This window comes from Ananas comosus, linkage group 9, assembly GCF_001540865.1.
Source record: "Ananas comosus cultivar F153 linkage group 9, ASM154086v1, whole genome shotgun sequence".
Classification (NCBI taxonomy): domain Eukaryota; kingdom Viridiplantae; phylum Streptophyta; class Magnoliopsida; order Poales; family Bromeliaceae; genus Ananas; species Ananas comosus.
In genome coordinates, this window is record NC_033629.1 from 13,095,443 (window position 1) to 13,122,286 (window position 26,844).

At 36.9% G+C, this 26,844-nt stretch overlaps 3 protein-coding genes across 5 annotated transcripts; 1 reads left to right on the forward strand and 2 right to left on the reverse strand.

Annotated features, from left to right (window-relative positions):
* Window positions 283-8,550, forward strand: LOC109714901 (60S ribosomal protein L44-like). Of its 2 annotated transcripts, XM_020239632.1 has the most exons (7): window positions 283-602; window positions 693-819; window positions 926-1,022; window positions 1,266-1,305; window positions 7,685-7,864; window positions 8,048-8,122; window positions 8,220-8,550. In XM_020239632.1, exons 1-7 carry the CDS (start codon window positions 342-344, stop codon window positions 8,277-8,279), a joined length of 840 nt encoding a protein of 279 aa, XP_020095221.1. In that variant the 5' UTR covers window positions 283-341; the 3' UTR covers window positions 8,280-8,550. The 2 variants fall into 2 exon arrangements, with proteins under 2 accessions (XP_020095221.1, XP_020095220.1); XM_020239631.1 differs by lacking the exons at window positions 283-602; window positions 693-819; window positions 926-1,022; window positions 1,266-1,305 and adding an exon at window positions 6,427-6,581 and having other exon boundaries at window positions 8,220-8,490.
* Window positions 9,350-12,891, reverse strand: LOC109714900 (glucose-6-phosphate/phosphate translocator 1, chloroplastic-like). 2 transcript variants are annotated; one of them, XM_020239630.1, is made up of 6 exons: window positions 12,180-12,891; window positions 11,870-12,095; window positions 11,136-11,358; window positions 10,187-10,400; window positions 9,807-9,850; window positions 9,350-9,720 (listed from the first exon to the last, which is right to left on the reverse strand). In XM_020239630.1, exons 1-5 carry the CDS (start codon window positions 12,732-12,734, stop codon window positions 9,839-9,841), a joined length of 1,230 nt encoding a protein of 409 aa, XP_020095219.1. In that variant the 5' UTR covers window positions 12,735-12,891; the 3' UTR covers window positions 9,350-9,720; window positions 9,807-9,838. The 2 variants fall into 2 exon arrangements, with proteins under 2 accessions (XP_020095219.1, XP_020095218.1); XM_020239629.1 differs by having other exon boundaries at window positions 9,350-9,850.
* LOC109714831 (homeobox-leucine zipper protein ROC2-like) lies at window positions 17,590-23,583 on the reverse strand. The gene is made up of 12 exons (XM_020239540.1): window positions 23,405-23,583; window positions 22,969-23,086; window positions 22,139-22,318; window positions 20,516-20,645; window positions 20,074-20,342; window positions 19,886-19,987; window positions 19,582-19,812; window positions 19,334-19,505; window positions 18,823-19,109; window positions 18,427-18,519; window positions 17,907-18,292; window positions 17,590-17,813 (listed from the first exon to the last, which is right to left on the reverse strand). Exons 1-11 carry the CDS (start codon window positions 23,581-23,583, stop codon window positions 17,912-17,914), a joined length of 2,142 nt encoding a protein of 713 aa, XP_020095129.1. The 3' UTR covers window positions 17,590-17,813; window positions 17,907-17,911.

The window sequence follows — 26,844 nt, forward strand, 5'->3', positions numbered from 1 at the left end:
CACCGCACCCGCATAATAAACAGCGAATATTTCTGCTTTTGTTTTCAAAGTGAAAAAGTCCAAAACTTTTATTATTGCTGAAAAGCATATGTATAATTTTGAGGTTTGTTAAAAATTAAGATCTCTTATTAAAAAAAAAAAAATTGTGTTTCTGGTCTATACTCCAAGCATACCCAGTAAATCCCCACGTAAGAGAGGGGGATAGGACTAGAGAGAGAAAATCCGACCACCTACGAATAATAATAATAATAATAATAATAATAATAATAATATAAAGCCCACCATTATTAACCTCCATTTCCTCCTCGCCGCTCCGTCCCCTTCCTCTCCTCCGCCGCGCCATGAAGGCCCTCCGACGCGCCCACCGCTTCCTCCGCCGCCTCGTCCGCCTCCTCTTCGCCCTCCTCGTCCGCCGCCGCCGCCACTACCAACCCCTCTCTCCTCCGCCGCCTCCCACGGCCTCCGCCGCAGCCGAAGACCCCCCACCTCCTCCTTCGCCCCCCGACCCCGACCGCGACGCCGACGCCGACGCCGACGCCGATCTCGTGTCCCTGAAGATTAGCTTGCTAGGTGATTGTCGAATTGGCAAAACGAGCTTCATGGTAGTGAAAACCCCACCTTTGTTGTTTAATCTCAATTTATTCGGGCGATTAGGGTTTAAAATTAACCTAACTTGTTTGTGTTGATTGAAGATTAAGTATGCGGGCGGTGATGATGGGGAGGAGCAGAGGGGGCTACAGCTAACAGGGCTTAATTTGATGGATAAGGTTTTGGTGGTGAGGGGAGTTAGGATTGGGTTTACTATTTGGGATGTTGCAGGTGTGTATTTGTTATCACTGTGCTCCAACACTTTGAACCTTTTTAAACTTGTTTGGAGAAAAAAGTTATACTTTTTCTGATGTATTTTTTATATGTGTTCATGAAGGTGATAGCCGATTCCTGGATCACGTCCCCATTGCTTGCAAAGATGCTGCGGCGATTCTCTACATGTTCGATCTTACGAGCCGTTGCACGCTAAATAAGTTAGTCCTATCTATTTTTATCTCTGTATTTTGATGCTTATTTTGATCTTTACATGGTCCCCGAATTCACAATTTATATGGATTTGTAACTAGTGGTGTGCGAATCTCGGTCAGAGTGTTTAATTCAAGCGCATCTTTGGTTTCCGTATTGTGTGCTAAATTCAGATATAACAAATAGAACATATTGGAGAAATGATAGTCTTTGATCTTTTACTTGTTGTTGGTATCATTTACTTGCTACAGTGTTGTTGAATGGTATCAAAGGGGAAGAAGATGGAATGAGGTAATACATTTTGATCATCTTCTTGTTACATCTCGCTACTCTAATCTTATTAGGTAGTTAATTTTGGGGATCTATAAGTTTACAGTGAATGAGTTAGTTTTTGAGAAAGATATTTGAATATTGTTTCAGCTATTATAGTTACTTATTCTTTTTTTCGTTAATGTAGACATCTATCTCTATCTTAATTGGGACGAAATTCGATGACTTTGTTCAGCTTCCTCTTGAAATGCAATGGACGATCATTAATCAGGTGATCGAAACTTTTATCTTCTTATAAAAGATGGCTGATCAAATGATCTTCGTTTTTATCCAAGCATAAGTTGTGAAATCAAACGATCTTCGTTTTTTTTTCTTTTTATGTTATTACACTGCTAATGCTTCATATATGCATTGTGTAAATAAGTATTAACCACGTAAGGAGTAACTGAATTAATCATTATAACCTAGTAAATTGGATCCTTATGAACTAATGATTGACACAGGCTTTTGACTACTTGGCATGATATACCAAGATATTATTGAAGCTCGGAAATTTAAAGACATACCACGCATTTGGCCCTTTATTCCTATTTGATCGATTTCATTGATTTTTAGTATGTAACAAATAGATATCTTCTTAGAGACTACTTCTGCAGCGAAAGGACTTGAGCTTGAATCATCGACTAACTGATTTAGTTATCAGTGCAAGAACCAAGTTTGGTAACTGAAGTGATTAACCTCAACAACTGTTGCAAAATCCAATCATAAATAGTCTGAGTATTTATTTCAATATGTTCATTCAATCAAACAGGGGCTTTCCATGTACTGGCATATTGATTGAGTAGCTTAAATAAGGATCTCTCAAATTTGGTGGACCCCTTATGTGCTCCCCAGATCAATTTGTATCAACCTTGTGCTCTCTTTGTGGACCCCCATGTTTGGAAAATCACATATTACCTAAAGTAAAGGCCATTTTTTGTTGGATAAGAGACATTTCGTGAAACTCACGCCATTTGAAGTGTCTAGTGTCATGAATGTGAGATGGATGGTCATTAGCCCATTATAAATGTTGTATGGTAGGTCCTCCTGAAAGTGAGTTCAATTTTATTGGGAAAAAAACATCTATCTCTTCACATGGTGCTCAGATTGTGGTTGTAGCCACTGTTGCTCACTCAAATTGCCAAAAGAAGTGAAAAGTTAAGAGTTTTTTTTTTTTTTTTTTTGAGAGAGAAAGGTAGCATGCTACTTGTTTCGTTTATTTCTAAAAGGAAATGTGAATCAACTAGAATTCGAACTAAGGTCTCGGGTACCAACCACCAAGCCTTTTTGCCACTTACGCTAGGGACGGTCTGTTAAGGTTTTTTTTAAAACAAATTTTACCCCGAAGATTGGAGCTTTGTTGTGGCAAGATGTTGGGATGAGCTTTTGAAGCCGCACTTTCTTCAAAAGCTCAAGTCAGGCCAAACAGGCCCTTGGTTGCTCATAGCATGGTTTTTAAAACTTGAATTTAATGATGCTTATTATTATTATTATTATTACTCAGGCCAGGGCATATGCAAGAGCAATGAAAGCAACTCTCTTCTTTTCGAGTGCTACCCACAACATAAATGTGAACAAGATCTTCAAGTTCATCACAGCAAAGATCTTCAACCTGCCATATACCGTGAAGAGGAACTTAACCATCGGAGAGCCTATTATAGATATTTAGGTCCTAAGTTTCTTTTTTCCTATCGTCTGCTTTCTCTGTTGGTACCTTGAAGTACAGCTTCTATCGTAGAGTTTCAATTCCTGCAGTGTAGATAGCGAAACACGAGTCATAAAGAGCCACGCATTCGTCCCTCTTATTTTGTTTTCCTATCTCCTTTTAGTTTAAATGCTGGGGCAAAATATGGATAAAACACAATCAATATGTATCTTTGCATCATAAGTTTTAGAAGGTTTATTGTATATCCATATAGCTTTCTCAGGTATGGATGGTAATAAGTTTTCGACTATATTTACATCTTGGTCTAGATTTTTTTTGCTGTACTTTGATGTTACTACAATAATAAAATGCACCATTGGTCATCAACCTTCTAATATAGTTTCAATTTGGTCTTCGATCTCTAAATTGTTATGACCGAATCTCTAGTCTTTTACTTCTATTCGATCAAACCTTTCTGTCGAATTTTTGTGTAAAGTTGAAAGAAAATTGTCCTGCAACTACTATGAAAAGGCCATCAAAACCAAATTGAGTATATCATATGAAAAGAAGTCGGAAAAGTTACTTTTATGATGATGACATATTGATAAAAAAGACTATTAACTGTGATGGAATGTCAAGTTTGGGAACTGAATCATGAAAATTTAAAGGTGAGAACGAAATGGAAATTGTGCCTTACAAAGCATGGTAAGGTCCCTTCCGCCTCCTCGACGAGCATTCCGACACAAAGATACAAAGAGAGTATAAGAGGATGGAAAAAATCGACTAATAAATATACATTTTCTCACCTCTTTTCCAGCCCCATGTTCTGCTCAAGATCTCACATATTTTTTATGCATATTATTAAAGCGAAGCATCCATTCTGGTATCTCTTTGTGCTTATATTCAGTAATCTTCAGTGGACCATGAATTGTTGGAGACCTCAAAAGTGATACATCCGGAAAGATTGCGTCGGAATCTGCAAAAAAAGACAAACAAAAATTATAAAATAAAGAATGAATATAAGCAGTATGTCTTTCCGATGCAATCTTTCCGGATGTATCACCTTTGAGGTCTCTAACAATTCATGGTCCACTGAAGATTACTGGATATAAGCACAAAGAGATACCAGAATGGATGCTTCGCTTTAATAATATGCATAAAAAATAGGTGAGATCTTGAGCAGAAGATGGGGCTGGAAAAGAGGTGAGACTGTATATTTATTAGTCAATTTTTTCCATTCTTGTATACTCTCTTTGTATTTTTGTGTCGGAATGCTCGTCGAGGAGGCGGAAAGGCACTTAATCTTAATACTATCATCCAAATCATCTTCGTTCAGTTCATCCTAACTGGTGGAAAGATGCACCTCAATTTAGTGGTAAAATTTATTCCAAAAAAACTTTAACTCTTCACTTGTTTTGGCAATTTGAGTGAGCATTAGTGGCTATATATAGCCACAATCTCTGAGCAACATGTGAAATAGATGTTTTTTTTCCCAATAAAATTAAACTCACTTTTAGGAGGACCTATCATACAACATTTATGATGGGCAAATGATCATCCATCTCACATTCATAGAACTAGAACTAGACACTTCAAATGTCGTGAGTTTCACGAAATGTCTCTTATCCAACAAGAAATGGCCTTACTTTAGGTAATATGTGATTTTTCAAACATGAGGTCCACAAAGAGAGCATAAGGTTGATAATTAGCCACCTCTTATATGGCAAATTGATCTGGGGAGCACTAAAGGGGTCCACCAAATTTGAGAGATCCTTATTTAAGCTACTCAATCAATATGCCAGTACATGGAAAGCCCCTGTTTGATTAAATGAACATAGTCGCTATCGAAATAAATACTCAGACTATTTATGATTGGATTTTGCAACAGTTGTTGAGGTTAATCACTTTAGTTACAAAACTTGGTTCTTGCACTGATAACTAAATCAGTTAGTGGATGATTAAAGCTCCAGTCCTTTCGCTGCAGAAGTAGTCTCTAAGCCTGTGTTTGGTTTGAGGTTAATGGGGGAATAACCCCTTAATCCCGAAGTTACTCCCAAATACAATAAAATAGGGGTGGAGTTAACAAACCCCCCCTAAGATAACCCGTTAGAGGTGGCGTTAACAAACCCCACCCCCCATAGAATTGGGGTGGAAAAAGTTAATCCCACCCCAATTCAATTTTTTAATTAAAATTAAAATTTTAAATTTTGATTTTTAAATTTAAATTTGTATTTGTAAGTTTAAAATTGAGACATATAATTTTAAATTATTAGTTTTAAATTTTAAATTTTATATTATTATTTTTTTAAATTTAAAATTTAAAATTTGATATTTTTAAATTTAAATTTAATCATAAATTTAAAATTTAGAACTTAAAATTTTTGAATTTGAGATTTAAAAATTAATTTTTATTTAAATTTTTTAAATTTTTAAAGTTATTAACTTAAATTTAAAATTTTAATTATAAATTATAAATATTTAAATTTAAATATAAAATTATTTTCTATTTATAACAACCCACTATCCTTCTTATTTCAGTTACCCCAACCAAACACTATTTTATTTATATCTGGACTAAACCCAATACTCAACCAAATACAAAATTACTCTAATCTCATCTTAACCCTGAACTTAATTCTATCCCTGAAATAACTAATTCTTACTTAACTCCGAACCAACGAAGCCTAAGAAGATATCTATTTGTTAGTTGTTACCAACTAAAAATCAATGAAATCGATCCAAATAGGAATAAAGGGCCAAATGGGTGGTATGTCTCTAAATTTTCAAGCTTCAATAATATCTTGGTATATCATGCCGAGTCGTCAAAAGCCTGTGTCAATCATTAGTTCATAGGAATCCAATTTACTAGGTTATAATGATTAATTCAGTTACTCCGTATGTGGCTAATACTTATTTGCACAAGGTATATACGAAGAATTAGCAGTGTATAACATAAAAGGAAAAAAAAAAAACAAAGATTGTTTGATTTCACAACTCATGCTCGGATAAAAACGAATATCATTTGATCAACCATCTTTTATAGGAAGATAAAAATTTCAATACCTGGTTAATGATCGCCCACTGCATTTCAAGAGGAGGCTGAATCAAGTCATCGAATTTCGTCCCAACAAGTAGCAAAAAAAAACATCATTAAAATAATTATCACACGTTAAATTTTAAAAATATATTTCCAAAATTTTGGATATCTAATATGTAGACTTTTTCTGCATCCTAGTATCTCAGAATAAATAATTCAAAAAAATCAATAATATAAAAAGAGTTATTATTATACATTAGACTAAGAAAGTACAATTAAAAACTTGTGAATTTTTTAGATGCAAAGATTCCGAGCTATGTTTTACATGACCGGTCCATAGTGGACCAGGTCCAGGCAACAATTTCTCGTCTTGAAGTCTGGTTTAGAGTAATTTGATACGAAGTTGAGGGCAAATATGGAATTTTAAAAAAAATCCATGTGAAAACCCTAACTCTCTTCACCTCCACGAATATATATACATAAACCCCTCGTCGTCTACACCGTCTCCGGCCGCTCGAAGAGGAATCGGAGGAGGATACTTCGGATCCGAGAGACTAAACCCTAGGCGCAATCATGGTAATATGACTCGCTTAGATCCAAATCGTACGCTTTTACGATCAAATGAGGAAGTTTTAGATCGAAATATCATAGCTTTGCCAGGAATATTAGTTGAAAATTGACGATTTTAGGGAGTAAACGATGCTGATGCTGTGATCCGGAACATATAGGTGCTCTTTGTGTTGTAGAATTTGGGTTCATAGTGTTTGTTGCATTCTAGGGTTTGGATCGGATGCTTAATGAAGGTAAAAGTCACGAAATTGGGAGATTGGTTATCGCATATTATATATTGGTTTTAAAATAAATTTTTAAGTTTTGCTGCTTAAGTGTTGAATTAGTTTGGCACTATAAAAAATTTTTTAGTACAAAGGAAAAGAAATAGTAGGTGTTCATGTAGTTTGGTGCAAGGAACAGGTGTTTATTAGGTTGAACTGTAGCTGGGGGATTGTAGGGGCTAAACTGGATGTAATATATTAGTTCAAAATTTCAGTATAGTATAATTTTTGCATGCCTGCGACCTTTGCATTTTTTAATCTCTTGTTACGTTGCTCATCTATTGCTTGCTCGTTAGAAAACTGATTAGCTTGCGCTTGTTCTTATTCAACCTTTATCGGAGCAAAGCTTATACTTGAATAGGGAATATGGCAATTGGCACACCCGGTTACTAATTTTACTATTGAAGTGCTTAATGTCTTCATCTGCTTTTCCAATCCAACTTTGTTATTGTGGAATGATCTATCAAACTACGAAGCGACAGAAACATTTGAAAAGGAGTTTTTTTTTTTTTTTAAAAAGTCAAGAGTCCTGTCACTTGCCAGCTCTGGAAATATTGGTCCTTAAGTGCTGGACTTCCTATTTTTCATTCAGTTCTTTGAATTTTGCCAATGAAACCTTTGAACTACCTTCTTGCTAGTAATAGTCAATTGCAAAGATCCAAACTTTTGCAATGGTTGAAACCTTGTGGACATTGCTGGATGATTTAGTTTGTGGAGGATTCGTATATCATTGCAGATCGTTATTTTGCGCCGGCGTTTCTGCTGCTATTGTAGTTCTTGTTATTCATAGTTTTGCTTGGTGGTTCTTGCCCATGCAACCTTTTGCAAAATATATTTGTTTTATAGGTGAACGTTCCAAAGACGAAGAAGACGTACTGCAAGAACAAGGAATGTCGGAAGCACACCCTCCACAAGGTCACTCAGTATAAGAAAGGTAAAGATAGTCTCTCCGCTCAAGGGAAGCGCCGTTACGACCGAAAGCAGTCGGGTTATGGTGGACAAACAAAGCCCGTTTTCCACAAGAAGGTAATGTAATCACTCGTTACTACGCTGGATATATTACTGTTCCTACCATTAGTGGTACCTCTAGAGTAATTAAGAGATGTTTCAAGTTATGTACTTTTGATAGTGGAATAGATTAACTTGTATCCATTTATTATTGTCCTCTTGGGAGAACTAAGGAATGCATGGTAATTTTACATATTCCAGGCAAAAACGACCAAGAAAATTGTGTTGAAGCTGCAATGTCAGAGTTGCAAGCATTACTCTCAACACGCAATTAAGGTTTTCTATTTTTAGTTATATGCGTTTATGTTTTAATATGCTGCTTATATTATCTGTTTCTTGAGTAGTTAGTTAACTTTGGTATCTTGTTACGCAGAGATGCAAGCATTTTGAGATTGGTGGAGACAAGAAAGGGAAGGGTACATCTCTTTTCTAATTTGTTGGGCATCTCCCAGTTTGTTACTTTATTGCCTTTTATTTTTCCCTTAAATGAACAAGTATTAAGGGAGGTTCTTTCTGAAGTATTGATGTCATTTTCAAATTTTTGTTTAATGAATATTGGCACTGATAATGTTAGTTCCCTTCTATTTTGTTGACAATGGTTGGTGCATCCTCTAATAGACAGGATAAAAGAAAATTCGCTGCTTTAACCATTTAGTTTTGTACTGCCCAGAATTGTCGTAAGTTCAAATAAAGAGCATTTTTCATGATATTAATTACCAACCATGCAGTGAGCTAGTAGTAAACATTTTCTGGTTATAAGTACCATATGGTTGCTTTTGCTGGATCTTTCCTTCTTCACCTCACCTAATTTTTTTCGTATAACATTAATTAGTGTGTGGTAACTTTGTCGAGAGGTGGTTAATCAGGTGATGGTGATTATTATGATTAGTGTTAAGTTTGGTTGTTTTCAATAGCTGTTAATTTTTGGGTGTTCAAGATGAAACAATGTGAGCTAACAATTTCTGGCTAAATGAGATCCTGAAGTTGTGTTGTATTACTATAATATATGCTTATGCATGAAAAAATGAGAGAGAGAGAGAGAGAGAGAGAGACCAAAGCTGTCTCAGTTTCCTAAATCATGGATGTTTGCTTACTGCTTTAGTGAATAAATCAAACTAGTTACTAATGTAACTCCCAGCATTTAGCCTAGTTGGAACAAATTGAAACATGTTAGAAGCACATTTAGCCTAGTTGGAGCTTCTCCATAAAGGGCTGTTTAAGCATAATTACTCCAAAAGACACTTAAACAGTTCTTTTCATCAAAATACTCCCAAAATTTTGAAATGGAGCTTCTACTTTTCAATTCTAGAATTCCATTTCAGCTTTTACCTGTAGTTGGTCGCCGAGCACCTCCACTTCTGCTTCTGAGAATAGAGAGGCCTATTTCGACAGGCTACTGCAGGGAAGGAAATACTCTGTATTCCATTTGAATACCAAATAGGGACAAATCAAAAATCTCCATTAAGATACGTATTTATAACAAATTGCAAGTTGCAGCTCATGTACAGCAACAAAGTACTCTGATCCAAACAGAGAAGCATTACAGAGATATGAATAAGAAGGCCATAGAGAGAGAGAGAGATCCACAATAGGTATCAACACTAAGCAACAATCATGTGCTAAACCCTCTCAGCCCTCTTCATATCAAATAGCTGTTTTCAACTGAGATGGGGACAATAACAATATCAACCCACCATGTCATGCACACACTTCACACACCCAAACAAAAACACAATGCAAACAATAAAAAATAAAACAATTCATTATTTCCTCAGGTACTAAACAAGACAAGCTAGCCTAAGTTTTATTACTATTTAAAATGATAACATATCTACAAATACCTGCTGATACTAAGATGCTAGAATACCAATACTACATATGCTGGGCCGCTGCGAAAAGTTGGCTCTACTGCTCTGCGAAGCCGGAAAATCTACTAGGGGTAGCGAACCGGATAGAGACTTTGTCATCAAATCTTGTGCGGATTCCAATAGTTTAATTCTTTGCCTGCAAAATTAGAAAAAGAAAAATTATGTGATTAGATCCAATGGTATTTAACTGATTGGAATGAAGAGCAAGATTCGATGACCAGTCAAACACTGCAAGCAAAATTGTTTCAATCATAGACTGTAATAACCACTGCAGGCAGTTCTTCACCTCTTCTTTCTCCTTTTTCTCCATTCGTTTTCACATTTAATTTTACTATTTCTCTCTTATACCTTGTTGAGAAGAGTTCTCATATGAGTTTAGCCATTAAAGATGAAACCTAGATGCTTGTAAATTCAAGGTTAAACTAAAATTACAGCGAGGAAGAGAATTAGGAGATTAAAGGCATCAAATTACCTGAGAATAAAGGAAGGTGCCCAAAATGGCGATGGCCGCTCCGAGCGCGTTGACGGGTTGGACTGGCGTGTGGAAAATAATGATAGACGAGACAATAACTGATATCCTCTTCATAGTGTTGCCAATGCTAAAGGTTAAAGGAGAGATCTCATCCAAGGACATGTAGGAGACCTGGTTGTACAAGTGGTAGAAGATGCTCTGCGCGGCTACCCACCTGATCATACATGATTCAAGAACCACAATAAATCAAAACTGAACAAAAATAAAAAATACAACAATGCGTTTCAGAAAAGGTAGCAAAATTATATGTTGTACTGTCTAAGTTAGCGAACGTTTAAAGGTGTTTGATTCGATGACAAATTCTTTGGCAAGGACTTTCCTTTTAACAATCGACTAGAAAGTTGGTGCAAATATTGTTTTACATTTGATCTTACATCGTGGAACGACTGCAGTGATTACAGGGTTAACTTGAGATAAGAGCGTTGCATTACCAGAATAAATTGATTTGATTGTAACAATTATCCCTCCACCCTTTTCATGTTAAACATAATAAGGAGAATAACTTATCCCCTGGTTTTGTGCTACCTTTGTTTTGTGATTGTTTATTGTTAAAGAGTAGATGGTGAAAATGCCAACAAAGAGATAATTGAGTAAACACTAGAACCTTCATGTCACAAACAATGTAAAGCATGTATAATGACCACACGTATCTACCTATTACTAGACGGTAACATGAATTCTGAAACAGGACAAGAACTGCGACAAAAGAACTCTCTTTTTCTGTCACTAACCTCCTGAATGAAGAATGAGAAACACATTCTTAGCAACTTTAACAGACATTCATCGGCCAAACGCGAGGCATGTGAATGATAACATAATAAATTTCATCTATAATACTAGCAAAAGTATCTATGGTAAGTTCAAAAATAATGTCGCAATTAGAAATTACCATATGAAATGGGGACCGATCTGCGAAATCGCCTTCTCCCAACCTGCCGCCCACATCTGCGGTCCCTCCACCGCGAAGGCGAATGGGGTGAGAATGAGCAGAGAGAGCATGGAGAGGCAGGCATAGTAGTTCATCCCGCCAACCGACTTACCCTTCATCCCTTTCTTGGAAAATATGTTGCGGAAAACAAATGCGAGGTTCGAGATCATAGCTCCCATGAATCCTGCAAAGATTACCAAATAGCCAAGAAGATTTCATCAGTTTAAGAGTTCATAAATATACTACATAACAGTATTTATCATGGAAAACACAACACAACAGGGCTAAAGGGGATGTGAAAGGACAATGACTTGAGAAAGAAAAAAGAGAGTATTTGGCCAACAACATCCTACATAGAGTCAATAAAGATTGAGCCACATACAAATTTCAGCAGAAGAGTTCTCACAGAATTGGTTAATCAAACAAGTAAAAGAACAATTACAATACTACTGAGAAACACCAACAATACCAAAATTTTGAATACTATATTATTATTATAGTATTTTGGAGTAATTTATTATCAAAGTATCATAAGAGAAGGTTTGGACTGAATCCTTGACAAAGACAAAAAAAAGTATGATCTGTTACAATACCTTCAGAACAGATAGTTTTTTTCGAAAAATTAATTCGATAATAAATGTTTCATAATGAAAGAGCAAACACTCATAAATTTATCTTTGTGATACTCCTCTTACCAATCATGTTGAAATTGAGCTCCGTCACTGCTGCGAGAGCACAACCGCCGATGATCGGAATGAGCGAGAGGTAAACCGGCACCGGAAAAGTCTCCCCCAAGAGGAACCTCGACACCACCACGCTGAACGCCGGCTCAGCGCTCTTAATGATATGCGTGAACGACACCGCCACCTTCGACATGCTCACCGTCGCGGCCACATGACCGATCGTGTGCGCCACCGCAACCTAACGCACAAACTACATGTCAAAAACAGCTTTTTCTTCACAGATAATCCGAGAATTGAGAGCAAAATCCAATTTTTTACATACGGGAGCTAGAGCTTTCCAGAATTCGAGATCGGTCTTAGGAGTCTCGGCAATCCGAGTGGCCCAGGAGACGAGCATGATGAGGGATCCGGCCGCGAGGGAGAGGGTCGAGGTGAGCCATGGGTAAGGGAACGCGTTGAGCACCTTCTTGTTGTAGATGTTGAACACCACGTTGAGCGCCCACCACGTCGCGAAGTAGACCCCGATTTTAGCCCTCTGCGCCGCCTTAGCTGCCGTCGCCGTCGCCGCAGCCGCCGCGGCCCCGGCTTCGCCGGCGCCGCCGCCTTGGGCCGGGATCTCGATCCCCTCCGGACGCTCCGACTCGAACGCCCGCGGCCGGCGCTCGGCGGGGGGGTCCCCGCACCAGATGCGGAGCCCCTCAACAGGGGTTCGACACAAGGGCTTAAGCAAGAAAACCGACACCAATTCAGGGTTTTTGGACGCAGGGAGCGGAGGAAGAAGCGAAGAGCTAAGCGCCGAAGCTCTGGGCTTGGATCTAGCGAGGTTGTGGGCGGTAAGCGCCGCCGAGGATTGCTTCACGGACATCATGGACGCCATTGGGGCCGAAACAGGGAGCAAAAACCCGACCTTTTTGCTCCAAATCCCTCGTGGGTTTCAGGAGAAACCCTAATTTAGAGAGAGAGAGAGAGAGATATATATATATATAGAGAGAGAGAGAGAGAGGGAGATATAGAGAGAGAGAGAGAGAGAGAGAGGGGATGGGGTGAGAGATGGAGGGGGAGGAGAAGAGGAGCTCGGTATTTATAGATAAAGAGAGAGGGAGAGGAGTTTAATTTGATTTGTTTAATAATAATTAATATATTAATAATAATATGAATTAGATTTGGGAAAAAGAAAATACAAAAGCGAAATCATTTGAACACGTGGCATATTTTTACTTGTTGGGTTAATCTACGCTAGCTCCAGGGACACTGTTTCGTCCACCCGGTCCACCACGTCATCAAAGACCGCCGCGCTGTCAATGTTTGGTGAATTTCATTGAACGGTAAAGATCTGAAAGGGTGAGAACGAACGGCAGATGCTTAGTCGATGCAGAGATGATATGATGCACTCGGCCCATGTATATTTTCTTTCTTCGTTCATTTGAGAAGGCGGATTCGCTACAACCTGGTTCGTAGCTATCGCAGGGGAAAGTGGTACGTGGCATTATGTTATTGGGTATTAAACCGTACAACCGAGTAGGACAAGTAGGGGATCAAAGAGAGTAGCAAAGTTGGAACATGAGAAAGTGATAGAACGCCTATGGGCGTTGGAAGGACCAATTTAATGTCATAAAGATATTTTAAAAAAACTATATTAAATATAATTTTCATATATTATTATTATTATTATTCATATATAATTCCCCTCCTATTGTGAAGTGTAGTAGGAACTGTCATTGGTGTAAAAGATATTCGTATAGTACTAAATTAATTTGATCAAAATTAATGCATTCACTCTTTTACAATTGAGATGTAAATCGTGTTTTTGTTTTTTTTTTTTTTGGTTGGCGTGAGATTGTTTATTGGGAAAACTTCAAATACTCCAAGTGATTTCATACTTTCTCACTTTAGTACCCTATAGTTTTAAGTGTATCAAGTTGGTATTATGTGATTTTGCACTTTCTCACTTTAGTATCTTGTGATTTCAAGTGTATTAAGTTAGTACCCTGTTATTTTATTTTTGTATCAAGTTAGTACTCTATAGTTTCAATTTTTTCTTTTTATTATCCATTTCGGGGTATATAATTTAACGAATTATTAAACCACAGGATATTAAAGTAAGAAAGTGCGAAACCACAGGATACTAATTTGATACACTTGAAACTACATGATACTAAAGTGAGAAGGTGAGAAACTGTAGAATACTATTTTGATACACTTTAAATCATATGATATTAAAATAAAAAAGTACGAAATCACAGGAATGATATTTGAAGTTTTCCTGGTTTATTTTCGTGTCAAAAGTAAAGACAGGACTCGTGAGCATGTCCAACGCTCTTCCTCACGTGTTTGGATTTGCTACCAAGCTCGCAAGATTAAGAGCGTGCATCACATCCTTTTTATGCGTTCAATTCTCCTGCGAACTCGCCAAAGCAGTCTAAATTGCTGACACAAACCTCACTACACTACTACCTTTGCCTCGTGACCTCTGCATGCACGCACGAATTTATTATGACTAGCACAGTTGGTTGCACATTTGATGTCCTAAAATGTCCAGCTAGTATAGAGGACCAAAAAAAGGAAAACAATTAGTCTAACTAATAAGCTTAAATGAGAATGTAGTTGAACAAATATGGGTGAAGGAATTACTTAATTAGCTTAGAATTGGTTTAATGTTTGTACACATATAGAAAACTTGGTTTTTGTGCAACTAATCTAATTATAATTTAGAGTCTGGCTACAGTACTATCAATAGCATCAAGTATTTGGTATTTTTAAGTTTTCTGCTATTAAATCTACCTCTTCGACCATTTTCATCTGTTAGAGCATACTATTCAACCAATCACCCACACAATTCTAAAAAACTACTATCATCCGAATCGTACATCATTTCATCCATGGGCCGAAAACTTAATAGCATCGATGACTTGGCGCTATTAGTAGTATTCTAGTTTAGTTCTCTGATTCATCATATTTCTAACTTAAATTTTCGAAAGTACAATTAAAGGTTCAAGATTTAAATGGAATTGGATGCCAAAAATTAACTTGAAAAAAAAAACTGATGTTTGTATTAATGTGCTAAAACTTATTTCTCCATTATATGTAGTGGTTGCATTACAGTTGGGAATGATTTTAATCTAAGTTTCACATGCTTTGCATTTTTGATTTATTTCACATGGAATAGTAAGTTTTACTCTACCAACATTTTAATTTCTGCACTATCCTCACATTGCATAACAGTGTCTTAAAATTTTAATTTAAATTCTAAAACTTGAACATCCTCGCATATCATAAATCTGATTGAAAGAGCTAAGTGAACAACAATTGAGAACGGGATAAGATCGATTGAACAATGGTTGAACCGACCGACCGTCCCTAGAGCAAGCGGCAAAGGGTTTGGTGGTTGGTACCCGAGGTCCCAAGTTCGAATTCTAGTTGGTTCACATTTCTAGCTAAGTTTATTTCTAAATGAAATAAACGAAGCACGCTAAAAATAATAATAATAATAATAATAATAATGGTTGAACCGGAAAAAATACTAAACTGTTTAGAAAGATACAAATTAACCTCTGATAATGACTAAACCGAATCTAATACCGTATAAAGGAGTTCAGTTCAGAACTGACCCAAAAATATCATGTGGTCCTGATAACAATATATACAACTGGAATCGATTTCAGACCGTTGAAATTTAAACTGTGGAAAATAGTAATAATTTTCATGTCTTTGGTCCAGTTCGTTGAATTCATTGTCATCTAATTTGGCATCACGCTTGCAATAATAATACGCCCTGTTTGTGTTCTGCTCTCCGACTTTGAAAGGCGCGGGAAATTGGCGCGCATCTTCATCGAGGAGTGGGCCATGCTGACCGTTGAAGGGCCGCCACGTGTCACGTCTCCCACGTGGGCGGGTATGTGAGCCCGGATCCGAAACAACCGTTGTTTTCCGCGTGCGCGTACGAATGCAAACGGAGCGGATCAGAGAGCAAGACGCATGGCTCACCTACCGTCCTGTTTTCTTGACGAATTTTAAAATATTTTATTTAATTTATTATTTCGTTGGAATGAATTTTTTACGAATTTTTGATAAATAAAAATTAGATGGAATTTTTTTTTCGATCCTTTGGTCTCGTGTTTTTTAGTGGATTAGAATAAGTTTAGGACGAATTAATTTTATTCTTTTTTTGAATTAATCGAAATGAGCAGAGACAAAAGTGTCGTGGGTTTGGATCCATTTGCATTCCTACACGCGGGTCGAATACGCACCGTTGGGTTCGAGTCGCGTCACCTGTCACCACCAAACCTCGGCGGCTTCAACAACTTTCTCTCTCCTTGAGAAGCGTCGTTTCCGCTTATTAATATGACAACAAAATGCTGTCCTAGGGATTCCTGTGGCCTCATTGCAGCCCATGCCCATGAGAGCGATGATGGTGATTTAATATGGCATTATTATTTTTTTTATTATATTATAAAGAACCATTATTTTTTTGGACTAAAATACACAAAATCTTCTGTTAATATCCATTTTTCATATTTTCTCATGTTATTTAAAAATCTATATTTTATCTCTTAAAAAATAAAAAATGTACACTCCGGTCTCTATCCTCAGTATTACATTATTTTTTATACCCAAAACATCCCTGAAACTCTGATCCTCCTCATTTTTCTTCATCGACTACACGTTCTCGCCCTTCTTCGCTGCCTTGCCCTCGCAAGCTCTCAGCCCATACCCACCACGATCTCCTCCCTACAGTCACTGAAGGGCGGTGAGGGTGCTGGAGAAGCAGGAGAGCAGGTGGAGAAAACAAAGTCGGAGCTGGGGTCTAGGGAGGCGCGGGGAAGGGTGCGGGATGAACAGGATTGGGGAGGAGACGAAGAAGATGAAAGCAATTTAGTCATTTTGTCATATCGTATCCCGTGTGAATATTTTTTTTATTTTTTAAGGGGGCAACGTATAGGTTTTTGAATGATAGTGACAGATATTGACAGGAGAATTTTTTGTAATTTAGCATTTTTTTTTTAACGAAATAATTTCATTGCTCATCAGCATCATAACCAACCGGAATAAGAATAATTCATATTAACTAAGATCGATTCAAATTTTGATTGACAATGAAAGAAATTATACCCTTTAAACTGTGAGTGATATTATTATCGGAGCTGATTAAGTTTTTATAAATGTGATATGTTTTTATTAAAAGTTTTCTAAAGTTAAGATCAGACAATTGAATGGTCAAAACATGCCACCATCATTTTCTTTATTTTTGTCGGTAACAAACTCTTTGTGAAATTTCTTTGCTAATCCCTCTACTGCAACATCCCGTCCACTTCATATGAGTCCAAAATTAAATGTGTAACTCACGAACTATGGTAGGTGTTCAAAATATCATTTGTTTATTGTAAATTAAAGAAGTTTCGAAATCAAATGAAACTTTCAAAAACTTTTAGAAATCACAGTAATATATATCTCTACATGCTTTTATCCTGATTCCTGACTCTTTTTTTTTTAATAGCATCAGATATGCTTCAATACCAAACTAGGCCTTAATTAATAACTTGGTAATGTATTACCATGGAAATGAACCTGCGTTTATAGATTAAATCACAACTCAAAGTTAAAATTGATCTTCCAATAGGCATTCATTCCACAACAAAGCAACAATCATCAAAATCAAGCCAAAAGATTAGTCCAAAAACAATGACTAAATTATTCATTAAGGGAGAAAGAAGTGCCACTGATGGTTTGTGGCAACTTAGCCCAACATGAACAAGAGCTTTTCAGAAAAAGCAGTACTCATATAGAAGAAGAGTTTTTCCTTTTTATTTGTAATATGAAAGCAGGAAAAAGGATAGTTTATTTCAAGAACCTTAGATTGTATAGCATTTGTAAGAAGTCAATTCCCGAACCAAAGCCATCGATTTCCGGCGAAGCTGCGGTTCGTTCTTGACTTGCTCATAAAAACTATACTCCTTTGCTGCAACCAAAGAAACAAAAGAAGTGAAGATGTTAGAAAACTGAACTAGAAAAGATGAACTAAACTAACTTACTGAGCAGTAACATACTATACCAGTTTCACTGCCCATTGTCTCCTGAGAGAGCTGCTCTGATCCTTTCACAAGTACCAGAAACAAGATTACGAACTGTCGAAACGGACCCGGCAGGGAGACCGGGTTCTGGACCCGATCGATCTGCGATGATCTGAAAGACGACTGTCAGAAGAGACCCGCCATTCTCGCCGTCGCAGGCCATGCCATTTTCCGCGCCCGACTTCATGTCGGGGTGTATGGCGAAACCCGAAGGGAGGAGCGCAATTGCGCTTGTTGGGTCTGCACCACTGAGGACCATGTTCAATGCAGTTGCATCAATAGGAGCATATATCACAAAGGAGCCACTAGTGTTGTAGCAACTCTGTTGGAGTATCATTATGTTGTTCTCATCACCACTTGCCGAGCCCTGAAATCAAGAATCAAATTACATGTATTTGCTCATGATACACATCTGAGACAACAAATTTTATATATATATATATATACATATATTAAAAATTCGTATAAACGGTAACTATATATGGATATGTTTGAGCTTACGCCAGTTCGGAGTATCGATACGCAGTTCTGTCGCCCTTGGCAATTAGCGACCTCAGCTACTTGAATTTCGCTTCCGTCGTAAAAGGCATCCCACTGCAATTTGGAGAAAACAGATGAAAGAGTTTGGTTAATTGTTCCAACATAGAGTTCAAAATTTTTCGACAACATACGAGAATCTTGTAAGCGAGAAGTGGCCATATCATCAAAACTAAAATAACAAACATCTCCTTTTTGCTGTAATATAGATTATGATAATGTGTATATTCAGATGTTTATGTTCACATGTGCAAATACATGCATAAAACAACAGCCACAGTAGGGAATGATAAGAATAACTAATTGTTGATAGATTAGTTTAGGAATTGAAGAACTGATGATTTCGCGGTCCCTGAATACCTCGTGACGAGAGGTCTCGCTACGCAGGAACTCGAACACCCTTCTCATTGGAACAGCTAACCAGAAGGAAATGCATGCAGAGAGAGCAACACCAGTTGGATTATTAGGATCTTGATCACCATTATTGTTAATCGTTTTGCTCATAACCTTTGCTGCCGCTTCTTCTTCGGTACCAATCCCCGCTTCGACGGTCCACTCGTGCTCAGGCGAGCCGGAGATGGCACCGCAAAAGCTCTTCATCATGTTCTCTGCTTGCTTCAGTAAGTTCTTTCCCCCATTTGGGTCTACTGCAATATAGAGTTGCAGAATACTAAATTTTTCATCATGTAGAATAAGCTCTTCTTTTAATTTTTTGTGAGATGAAACTTGATAGTTGCATTGATGCCTTTAAAAATATACTAATAACTAACAGCAACAGTTGCAAAAAGTTGAGCATGCATATTGAATATTTCTAAGGACAAAAATGAGAATTTTGACTTAGAAAAGGCATATTTATATTCAAAACTCCGACTTTTTGGGTCATCACCATTGTACTCGAAGATCGAATTGTTAATGGCCATCACATGTCGATCAATAGTTGCGATCCACTGGCTCGCGCCAAAGGCTAGACCTGAGTTCACAAATGGCTTGTACATCTCATGAACACCTCCATCATCCACCTCGACATGCTCAACCCATACAACCTGTGCCATAATCATCATTAACATGTTATAAAGAATCTTAACCGAGTATATGTTAAATGTATGTGCAAGTTCATACCTTTGAGGAACCATCTTGCATTGCTTGGATTATGCAGCCTGATGGTCTCCTCCGGCATGTCGTTTTGGTGTAATCGCGACCGTCAGTGGTTATTATTTCAGAGTAACCGTGGCCATCAAAAGAAACATCGACGACGGCCCAGAGGCCTTCGCCATGCTGTTTGCAGTACCTTAAGAACACACATTCTCTTTTCGGCACCAAAGGAGACGGGAACTGGAACTCTGCTTTCATCTGATAAATGCATAATGTAAGAATCTTGTTTAACTTATTTTTCTTTCTGAAAAGGGCTTCATGAGATCCATACCAGCTGCAGAGTTTTGTCATCACTTCCCTGAACTTCTGCAGGAAAAGCTTCGACAGTCGAGGCCGTCGAAACGATGCTTGAAAAGAATGATTCATAGCTATTCTGCAGATTATCAGAAAAGCAAAGAGTTAAAAATCCAACCTGATGCAAAACCAATCTATTCTGAAACAGTACTGCACCGCACTTACAGCATTCATGAAGATGTCTATAAGTTGCCTGCAGTCAAGTGCAACCACTGCCGTCGCGCGGGTCGCCTCTGTCTTCAGTCCATCTATCCTTGGCCCGACCCCCCGCGAGAGATGCTGCGCGTACTCCTCTTCATTCAGTATATCATTTGTGCCGTCGGGGCTTCGAAGCCACAGTGGCTCCACAAGCTGAGCCATGTTTATGAGCTCGGTCATCGCATCAATTGCTAGCTGTGCTATTGCCGGTCTTGCGCTGTCTCCTACTGTCATACCTGGGACCCAAAAGATTTTTTCTTATAGGAAATGATTCATGATTCAGATATAATCTTAGCAACCTTGCTGAACGGTATGACCGTCAGAGGCTCAAAAGGTGTATTAGACCGAAGGTTCTTAGAATTAGCTCTGATACTATGTTATTACAGAAGAAACTATCCTCTTATTGTACCTTGCCAAACTTCAGGTCTTCCAACACCGCCATCCATTGGTTGAATCGACGGCAGCGGGGATGAGAGCATCTGGTACATCACCGACGGCCCGCCAACATATTTTGAAGTTATAGCTATTACCCTCTTTATCTATTGAATCCAAGGAGAAACTAGCATCACAAGAGCTCTAAAATTTATGATAATAGAGGTGGTTGATCATATTACCTATTCTCAAAGTTTGGATCATATACCAATGTAATCTCTCTACTTTTTTAAATTTTTCTATATTTTTTTTCTATAATTTTGTATGTGCAAGCATCTATCATAACCAACAGGTTTCAATACCTAAAAATCTCTCGTGTCTCACGGAAAGAATAATTAGTTATGAAATATTCTTACAAGTATAATATTTCTTATCTCTTATGTGAGACATATGAGCTTCTCGCGCATTATAGATATAGCTGAAATCCCTGTGAATGTTTACATATCATTTCTGTTACTTTTCTTAGGAGAGGAATTGGTAACAGTCGGTTTAAAGAAACTGGCGTCCTGCGTTGTGACGGAGGGTTGGTTAGATCGAGTCACAATTAAAGCCAGTTAGTACTATGTGTTTATTCATTTTAAGTAAATTACTTCCTTTCTAACAGCTCGAGCTTTTCAGAAATCAAGGAAAAGGTGTCACGCCTAAAAGTGGGGCAAGGACCGGACATAATGCTCTGGAGATGGAGTCCAACTGGGCTATTTATAGTTAAATCGGCCTACGTAGCACTGAGTGATGGAGGTACGAGGGACACTCGTGCAAGCAAGATTTGGAAACTTCGAATACCGCTAAAGGTTAAAGTGTTATGTTGGTTGGCACTCAGGAAGAGGCTCATTACAGCTGACAACCTAATGAAGAGAGGGTGGATTGGAGATACCGCCTGTGTACTGTGTGGGGCTAATGAGAAACTATGGACCACTTGTTCACACAGTGCGTATTCTCCAAATTCCTTTTAGTAATGGGAGCGGGGGACGTTCAGGATAGGGATATGGGAAATGATCTTATTGTAGTCTGGGACAGATGGAAGGGTGCAGTTGACGGCTGGACCTCCATACACCGTCTATCCTCTTTAGCAGCTTGCTGGTGGATCATTTGGAAGGACAGGAACGATTTTATCTTTAGACAGATCCAACTAGATCCTTTGCGTGCCGCCCAACGAGTAAAGCAGCTGGTGACGTTTTGGGAACAAGACAAGCAATTCAACTAACAACTTCCCTTTTTTTTTTCTTTTTTTCTTTTTTTTTTGTCTTTTCGTAAGTCTTTCTCTCCGAGGCCCCGTTGCCTTACTCCTGTAGCCTAGTTTATTTTTCTAATGAATGAAGCGGGGAGCATGCTACCTTTTTCTCAAAAAAAAAAAAAAAAAAAAAAAAGCTCGAGCTTTCGAAATTGTGGTTAGCGCTGACAATCCAATAGGTGGTATTAGAGTCAGTGCACGAGTTCGATTCCCACATAGTGTAAATTTGTGCAGGCCTTCCTTTTGAACAGTTTGAGTTTTTAGAATTGTGGTTAAGGTTTGAAACTTATAGTGGCTAAAGTGGTATCGGATCCAAATTTTAAGAACTAAAAATGAAATTGAGTTTGATACAACATTAGAAATATGCACCTCTTCGCGAAGTGTGGCATTCTCAACCCTTAGTTTGTGCTCTTCAAGGCTAAGAGCCCTTGGATCTCCACAGCTAGGGCAAAATGCACTACTCAAAGCCTCCTTCAAACTTGTGTTCTCTGCCTTAAGTGTCTCATTCTCCTCTTTGAGCCTATAATTATCTTGTTTCTCATGATGGTTCTGTGTTATAAAACAAAACAAAATAAAACAACAAAAAGAATAAAAGCACACGAGAAATGTTGTAATTAAAAGCCAAGAAATGCGAGAAGAAATTTTAATTCCTAATCTTCTAGTCATATTTTATTCTAGTCCTCCAACTTTTAACGCATTTATTCGTGCTTTTCATTAGTCCTTCACGTCCTTTGCTTTTTATAAGAAAAATTATTACTTGCACCAAGCGCATTTGCACATCCGTGCATCACGAGTTTATAGATTACAATCCATATCGCATTAATCTTATTTCTAATAAGAGAAAATACCGTCAGCAAATGAATGATATGCAAATATATAGGTATAAGTAATAATATTTTTCTCTAACAGTAGAAAAGGAGCGATCGGGGACTAAATTGAAACAGAGCGTAAAGAGCAAGTTGACGTATAGCGCGAGGAAAGGATTAATCATGTAATAGTATAAAATTTACACAAACGAAAATTAAGTGGCTAGAGGAGGCCAAAAACAACGGCTCTAACAACAGTATTGGGGTACACTCAAAAATAGCAAGATATGGAGCATATATATATATATTATATATATTAGTCAACTACATGCATGTAGGTAGTGAGAATAATACTATTTTTAGTAACATATGTAGTGTTTTCTCTCTTTTGACCTTTGTTTGGGTTCGCTTGTTCTGAAACCAAAACTTCACTTGTAGGGGCTCTAACCCTAATTCCAGGCCCAATTCTCTCCTTTGCTTCTCATCTGGGTGAGGATTCTCTTTGAAGAACCTAATAAAATAAATAAATAAATAAACAAATAAAGCTTAAAAAATGAAAAACAAAAGAAAAAGAACATTAAGGTCTAAATACGTAATGTTTGCGATTAATTGTTCTTTTGAAACACAAATATTTTGTTATTGGGACGCACTATTTCTCTATCTTTGTTATGCTCGCCTCGATTCAGAATGGCTTTTTATTATTTGAAAAACAAAGAGGTGAAAACAAGCACGTACGTAGCTAGCTACACAATTTTTGTTTTTTTGCTGCCAAACATAAATAGTAAGAAATCTACCGCGAACGTATATTCTTTGTAGGGATTTTACGTACGCTTCGAGTGTTTGGATTTGGTGAGCAGTGTGCCGATTGTAGCGCCTCCGCTTCGATGTGCTATTGCTGTTTAGATCTCCTTCTTCTTGTAGTGGCGTTTGGTTTTCGTCTTTGGGCTCGAGATGAAGTAAAAGGTCTTGTTGATCCTCCATTGAAAGAGATTGGCGGCTCTCCGACATGTTATTCTGTAAATACAATGAAATAAAGGCAAAGACAAGTATTTGAGAACTGTTCTTCTAATTTTACACCTTTTTTTTTTGGACAAAAGGAGTCAATATTTCAAGTAGTTAAATCAATGCATACACAGAAAAGAAAAAAAAAATTAAAAGAAAAGAAGGCTAGTGAAAGTTGATCATCTGCAGCTTTAAGATCTGTTTACATGAAGAGAGTATTGAGAGAGAACAACAAAATCGCTTGTTTCAATATAAATTTAAGAGTAAGGGGGGGAAAGGGAGAGAGAACTTTTCTCTTGATGGCTTATTTTTATTCTCCTTGAATGCTTAGAAAAAATGGAGAGAAAAAAAAAAAAGACTATTAGAAGCTCATTTCTCTCTCTTCTCTCTCTCTTCTCTATGTATCAAAAAAATGAAAAATGGAGAAAATCTTTTTGATTGCTTCTCCTTTTATTTCCTCTTTTCTTTTTCTTTTCTTTTTTCTGGGTTCTCCCAATCAAAACAAAGCATTAATATCCAACAAAGAAGACCAAAAAAAATTATATTTAAAAATTTAAAATAAAATGTAAGTTAATTTCATCATATTTCATGAATTTTAAAAGCAGGAGAGTAGGATGATAGACCTTTACACTTATATTCATGCTAGAAATTACATATTATACAACCTCAAAGTGACAAACTTTGAGAGCAAGTCAATTTAATAAAATAAAAAGGCTCTTAATATTTATGACCCATGAAGAAAAAGGAAGAAAAAAATGTAAAATAAAAAAAACTAAAAGATAAAACAAAAAATTAATTTAGAAACAAAAATTACGAGATAAAAGCGTACCCTTCTCTAAATCTCTGTAGAAACGCATGCACTGAGCTCTCAGTAAACACGATAAACTATTTACAAATATCAAAATAGATTTGCACACTTTGAAACCTCCCTACCACCTCGACTTATATATTCTCCAAACAATCACACATAGAAAACTGTTCGATGGCTATGTGGCGACGATCGGTAGCGAAAATGGATACTGCGTTGTAGGAAAGTTCATGCATTTTGTGCGTATCTCGCTCACTGCAACCTTTTCTTTTAAAAGAAGATACTCTCATCAAAAATATAAAAAAGAAAATCAATTTTAATCTATACACTTAGCCGTTTATATTTCTTATATGTACGCTACGTACGAAAACAATATCCGTATATCGATCATGCTCAAACCCTAGTTCTACTGTACATATACACTCTTTCCAAATCTAATCTTAAAACTCGCCTTGGCGTCGGATTCAACAGTGAGATTTGAGAAGGCAACATTGGCTTGCTAGTCATGAATAAAGTTATAGTAATTTATTCGGTGACTTCGCGAGATCATGTTCCAAATGTTTCTCTTGGCTTAAAATAGAGTGAGGATTTGACTCCGGCTAATATGACAAATTTTAGAGCGTACAAAAAAGTTTAAACAGCAAATCTTGTTGAAATTTAAGACTATATCTCGCTATACTCTCTCCGCTCTTCAAAAATATGGAAAGTAAATTTGAAATTTAAATTTACAAATATAAGTACCAGCCCGTAGATTTTAATGTACAACAAATTAAAGAAGAGCAACGTCGTGGCATTGAGGAGGTGGAGGAGGAGAAAGGCAATTTAGCAATATAGTTAATTAATGAGGATTCTTCCCTTCTTTTTTTTCTTTTTTTTTTTTGTAAGAAAAGACAATGAGAGTAATTGCCGAGATTGTGTAAGGGTGAAATTGCATGCATTTATTGTGAGGATGTGGTTTTACTACGTGTGCATGTGCCTTCGTGTGTAAGAGAGAGAGAGAGAGAGAGAGAGAGAGGGAGAGGAGCTTTACTAACATTTTATTTGGATGGAGAGAAAAGGAGAGACGATAAGTGCGACGCCGCAGTACGTAGCGTGGTTTCTATCCTAGAATTACTCTAACCTTTTATGCGTATCCCTCTTAAATTTTAGGACTTAGTTGCCGCCCAAAATACTATAATCAGATTAAGAGATTTAGTTATATTATATCTTATATATAGAACTATTTCAAATTCTAAAATTGTCACAGAAAGAGAGAAGAATAAAGTATCTTCTCTCATTTAGTTTGAAATCTAAGATCAGAACGGAAGAGAAAATGATCTTCCATAATGATTTTTTTCTTAGAGAGAGAATAATTTCTTTTTTAATTTTGCTAAATTCTTTTTTTTTTGAGAGAGATAGGTAGCACGCTACCCGCTTCGTTTATTTCATTTAGAAATAAACTTAGGTGGAAATGTGAATCAACTAGGATTCGAACTTGGGACTCGAGTACCAACCACCAAGCCCTTTACCAGCTTTAAGGACAGTCGGTAATTTTGCTAAATTCAAAGAGAAATGTTAGATCGTGAAAGTTCATTTTCTTTTCTTTTCTATTCTCTTCTCTCCATTTCTCTCCTTCCAAATAAAATGTTAGTTTTGAGATTGCCACAATGATGATAATTGAAAGAAAAAACAATGGCCTCCAATTGTAAGAGAAAACTTCCAAGCAACTCAGCTCGATCTGTCTAAGAGTTATAGATGTTTAGGTTTTCTTAGGTAGATAAAATTAATTTCGAAAAATATACATGAAATTAATATAAAGGTTGAAATGCATATTTGCATATCATTTTTCATCTAAGGCTGCTTAATTTGCTCCGAAAATCATTAAATAATTTCTGCAAATAAGAAATTAGAAACACGTAATCTCGCTAGCTATTTTCTTAGAACAATAAATCGAGATCGATGGACGTGAGGATATATTTGCTAAGTATTAAAAGTTACACGACAAAATAATTATTTTATAGGGGGTGCATATTTTTTATAGATTGGTGTGCAAGAATTTTCTACACACCACAGATCAAACCTCTCTCGTTTGAAAATTCGGGGTCATCTCAACCATAAAAAGGGATCTGACGGTTGACACAAAACTAAATCTAATATACGATGTCTCGTGTGCATAAAAATTTTCTGCACACAGGATTGTAGAAAATTTGCTTTATTTTACGGACGCGCATTGCTTTTTATAGCTTAGAGGGAAAATGGAAAGTCTTAGAGTGGAAGAATTAATTGAATAGGTAACAGGAAATCTGAAAATAGGAAAAACATGGATCTGAAAGTGATTAATTTTGGGGTCGTAAACGGAATTAGAAAATTAGTTTTAATGATAATTATTCATTTTCTAATAATAAATTTCTCCTAATTTACTTAGAATTAGTACAATCTATATGCAGTACAAAACTATACATTCCATTGCAATATAATTA

Bases quoted from the DNA above. Each gene is read 5' to 3' on its own strand.
- LOC109714901 (XM_020239632.1), top strand. From the start codon at position 342: ATGAAGGCCCTCCGACGCGCCCACCGCTTCCTCCGCCGCCTCGTCCGC. The intron at 1,306-7,684 runs GTAATACATTTT...TTTGTTTTATAG, and splicing joins GGGGAAGAAGATGGAATGAG to GTGAACGTTCCAAAGACGAA. The intron at 8,123-8,219 runs GTTTTCTATTTT...CTTGTTACGCAG, and splicing joins ACTCTCAACACGCAATTAAG to AGATGCAAGCATTTTGAGAT.
- LOC109714900 (XM_020239630.1), bottom strand. From the start codon at position 12,734: ATGGCGTCCATGATGTCCGTGAAGCAATCCTCGGCGGCGCTTACCGCC. The intron at 11,359-11,869 runs GTAAGAGGAGTA...TAATCTTTGCAG, and splicing joins GCTCAATTTCAACATGATTG to GATTCATGGGAGCTATGATC. The intron at 10,401-11,135 runs GTAATTTCTAAT...ATGTATGATCAG, and splicing joins ATCGGTCCCCATTTCATATG to GTGGGTAGCCGCGCAGAGCA.
- LOC109714831 (XM_020239540.1), bottom strand. From the start codon at position 23,583: ATGTCGGAGAGCCGCCAATCTCTTTCAATGGAGGATCAACAAGACCTT. The intron at 22,319-22,968 runs GTCAAAAGAGAG...TTTATAACACAG, and splicing joins ACAAGCGAACCCAAACAAAG to AACCATCATGAGAAACAAGA. The intron at 20,343-20,515 runs GTACAATAAGAG...TTTGGGTCCCAG, and splicing joins AAGACCTGAAGTTTGGCAAG to GTATGACAGTAGGAGACAGC.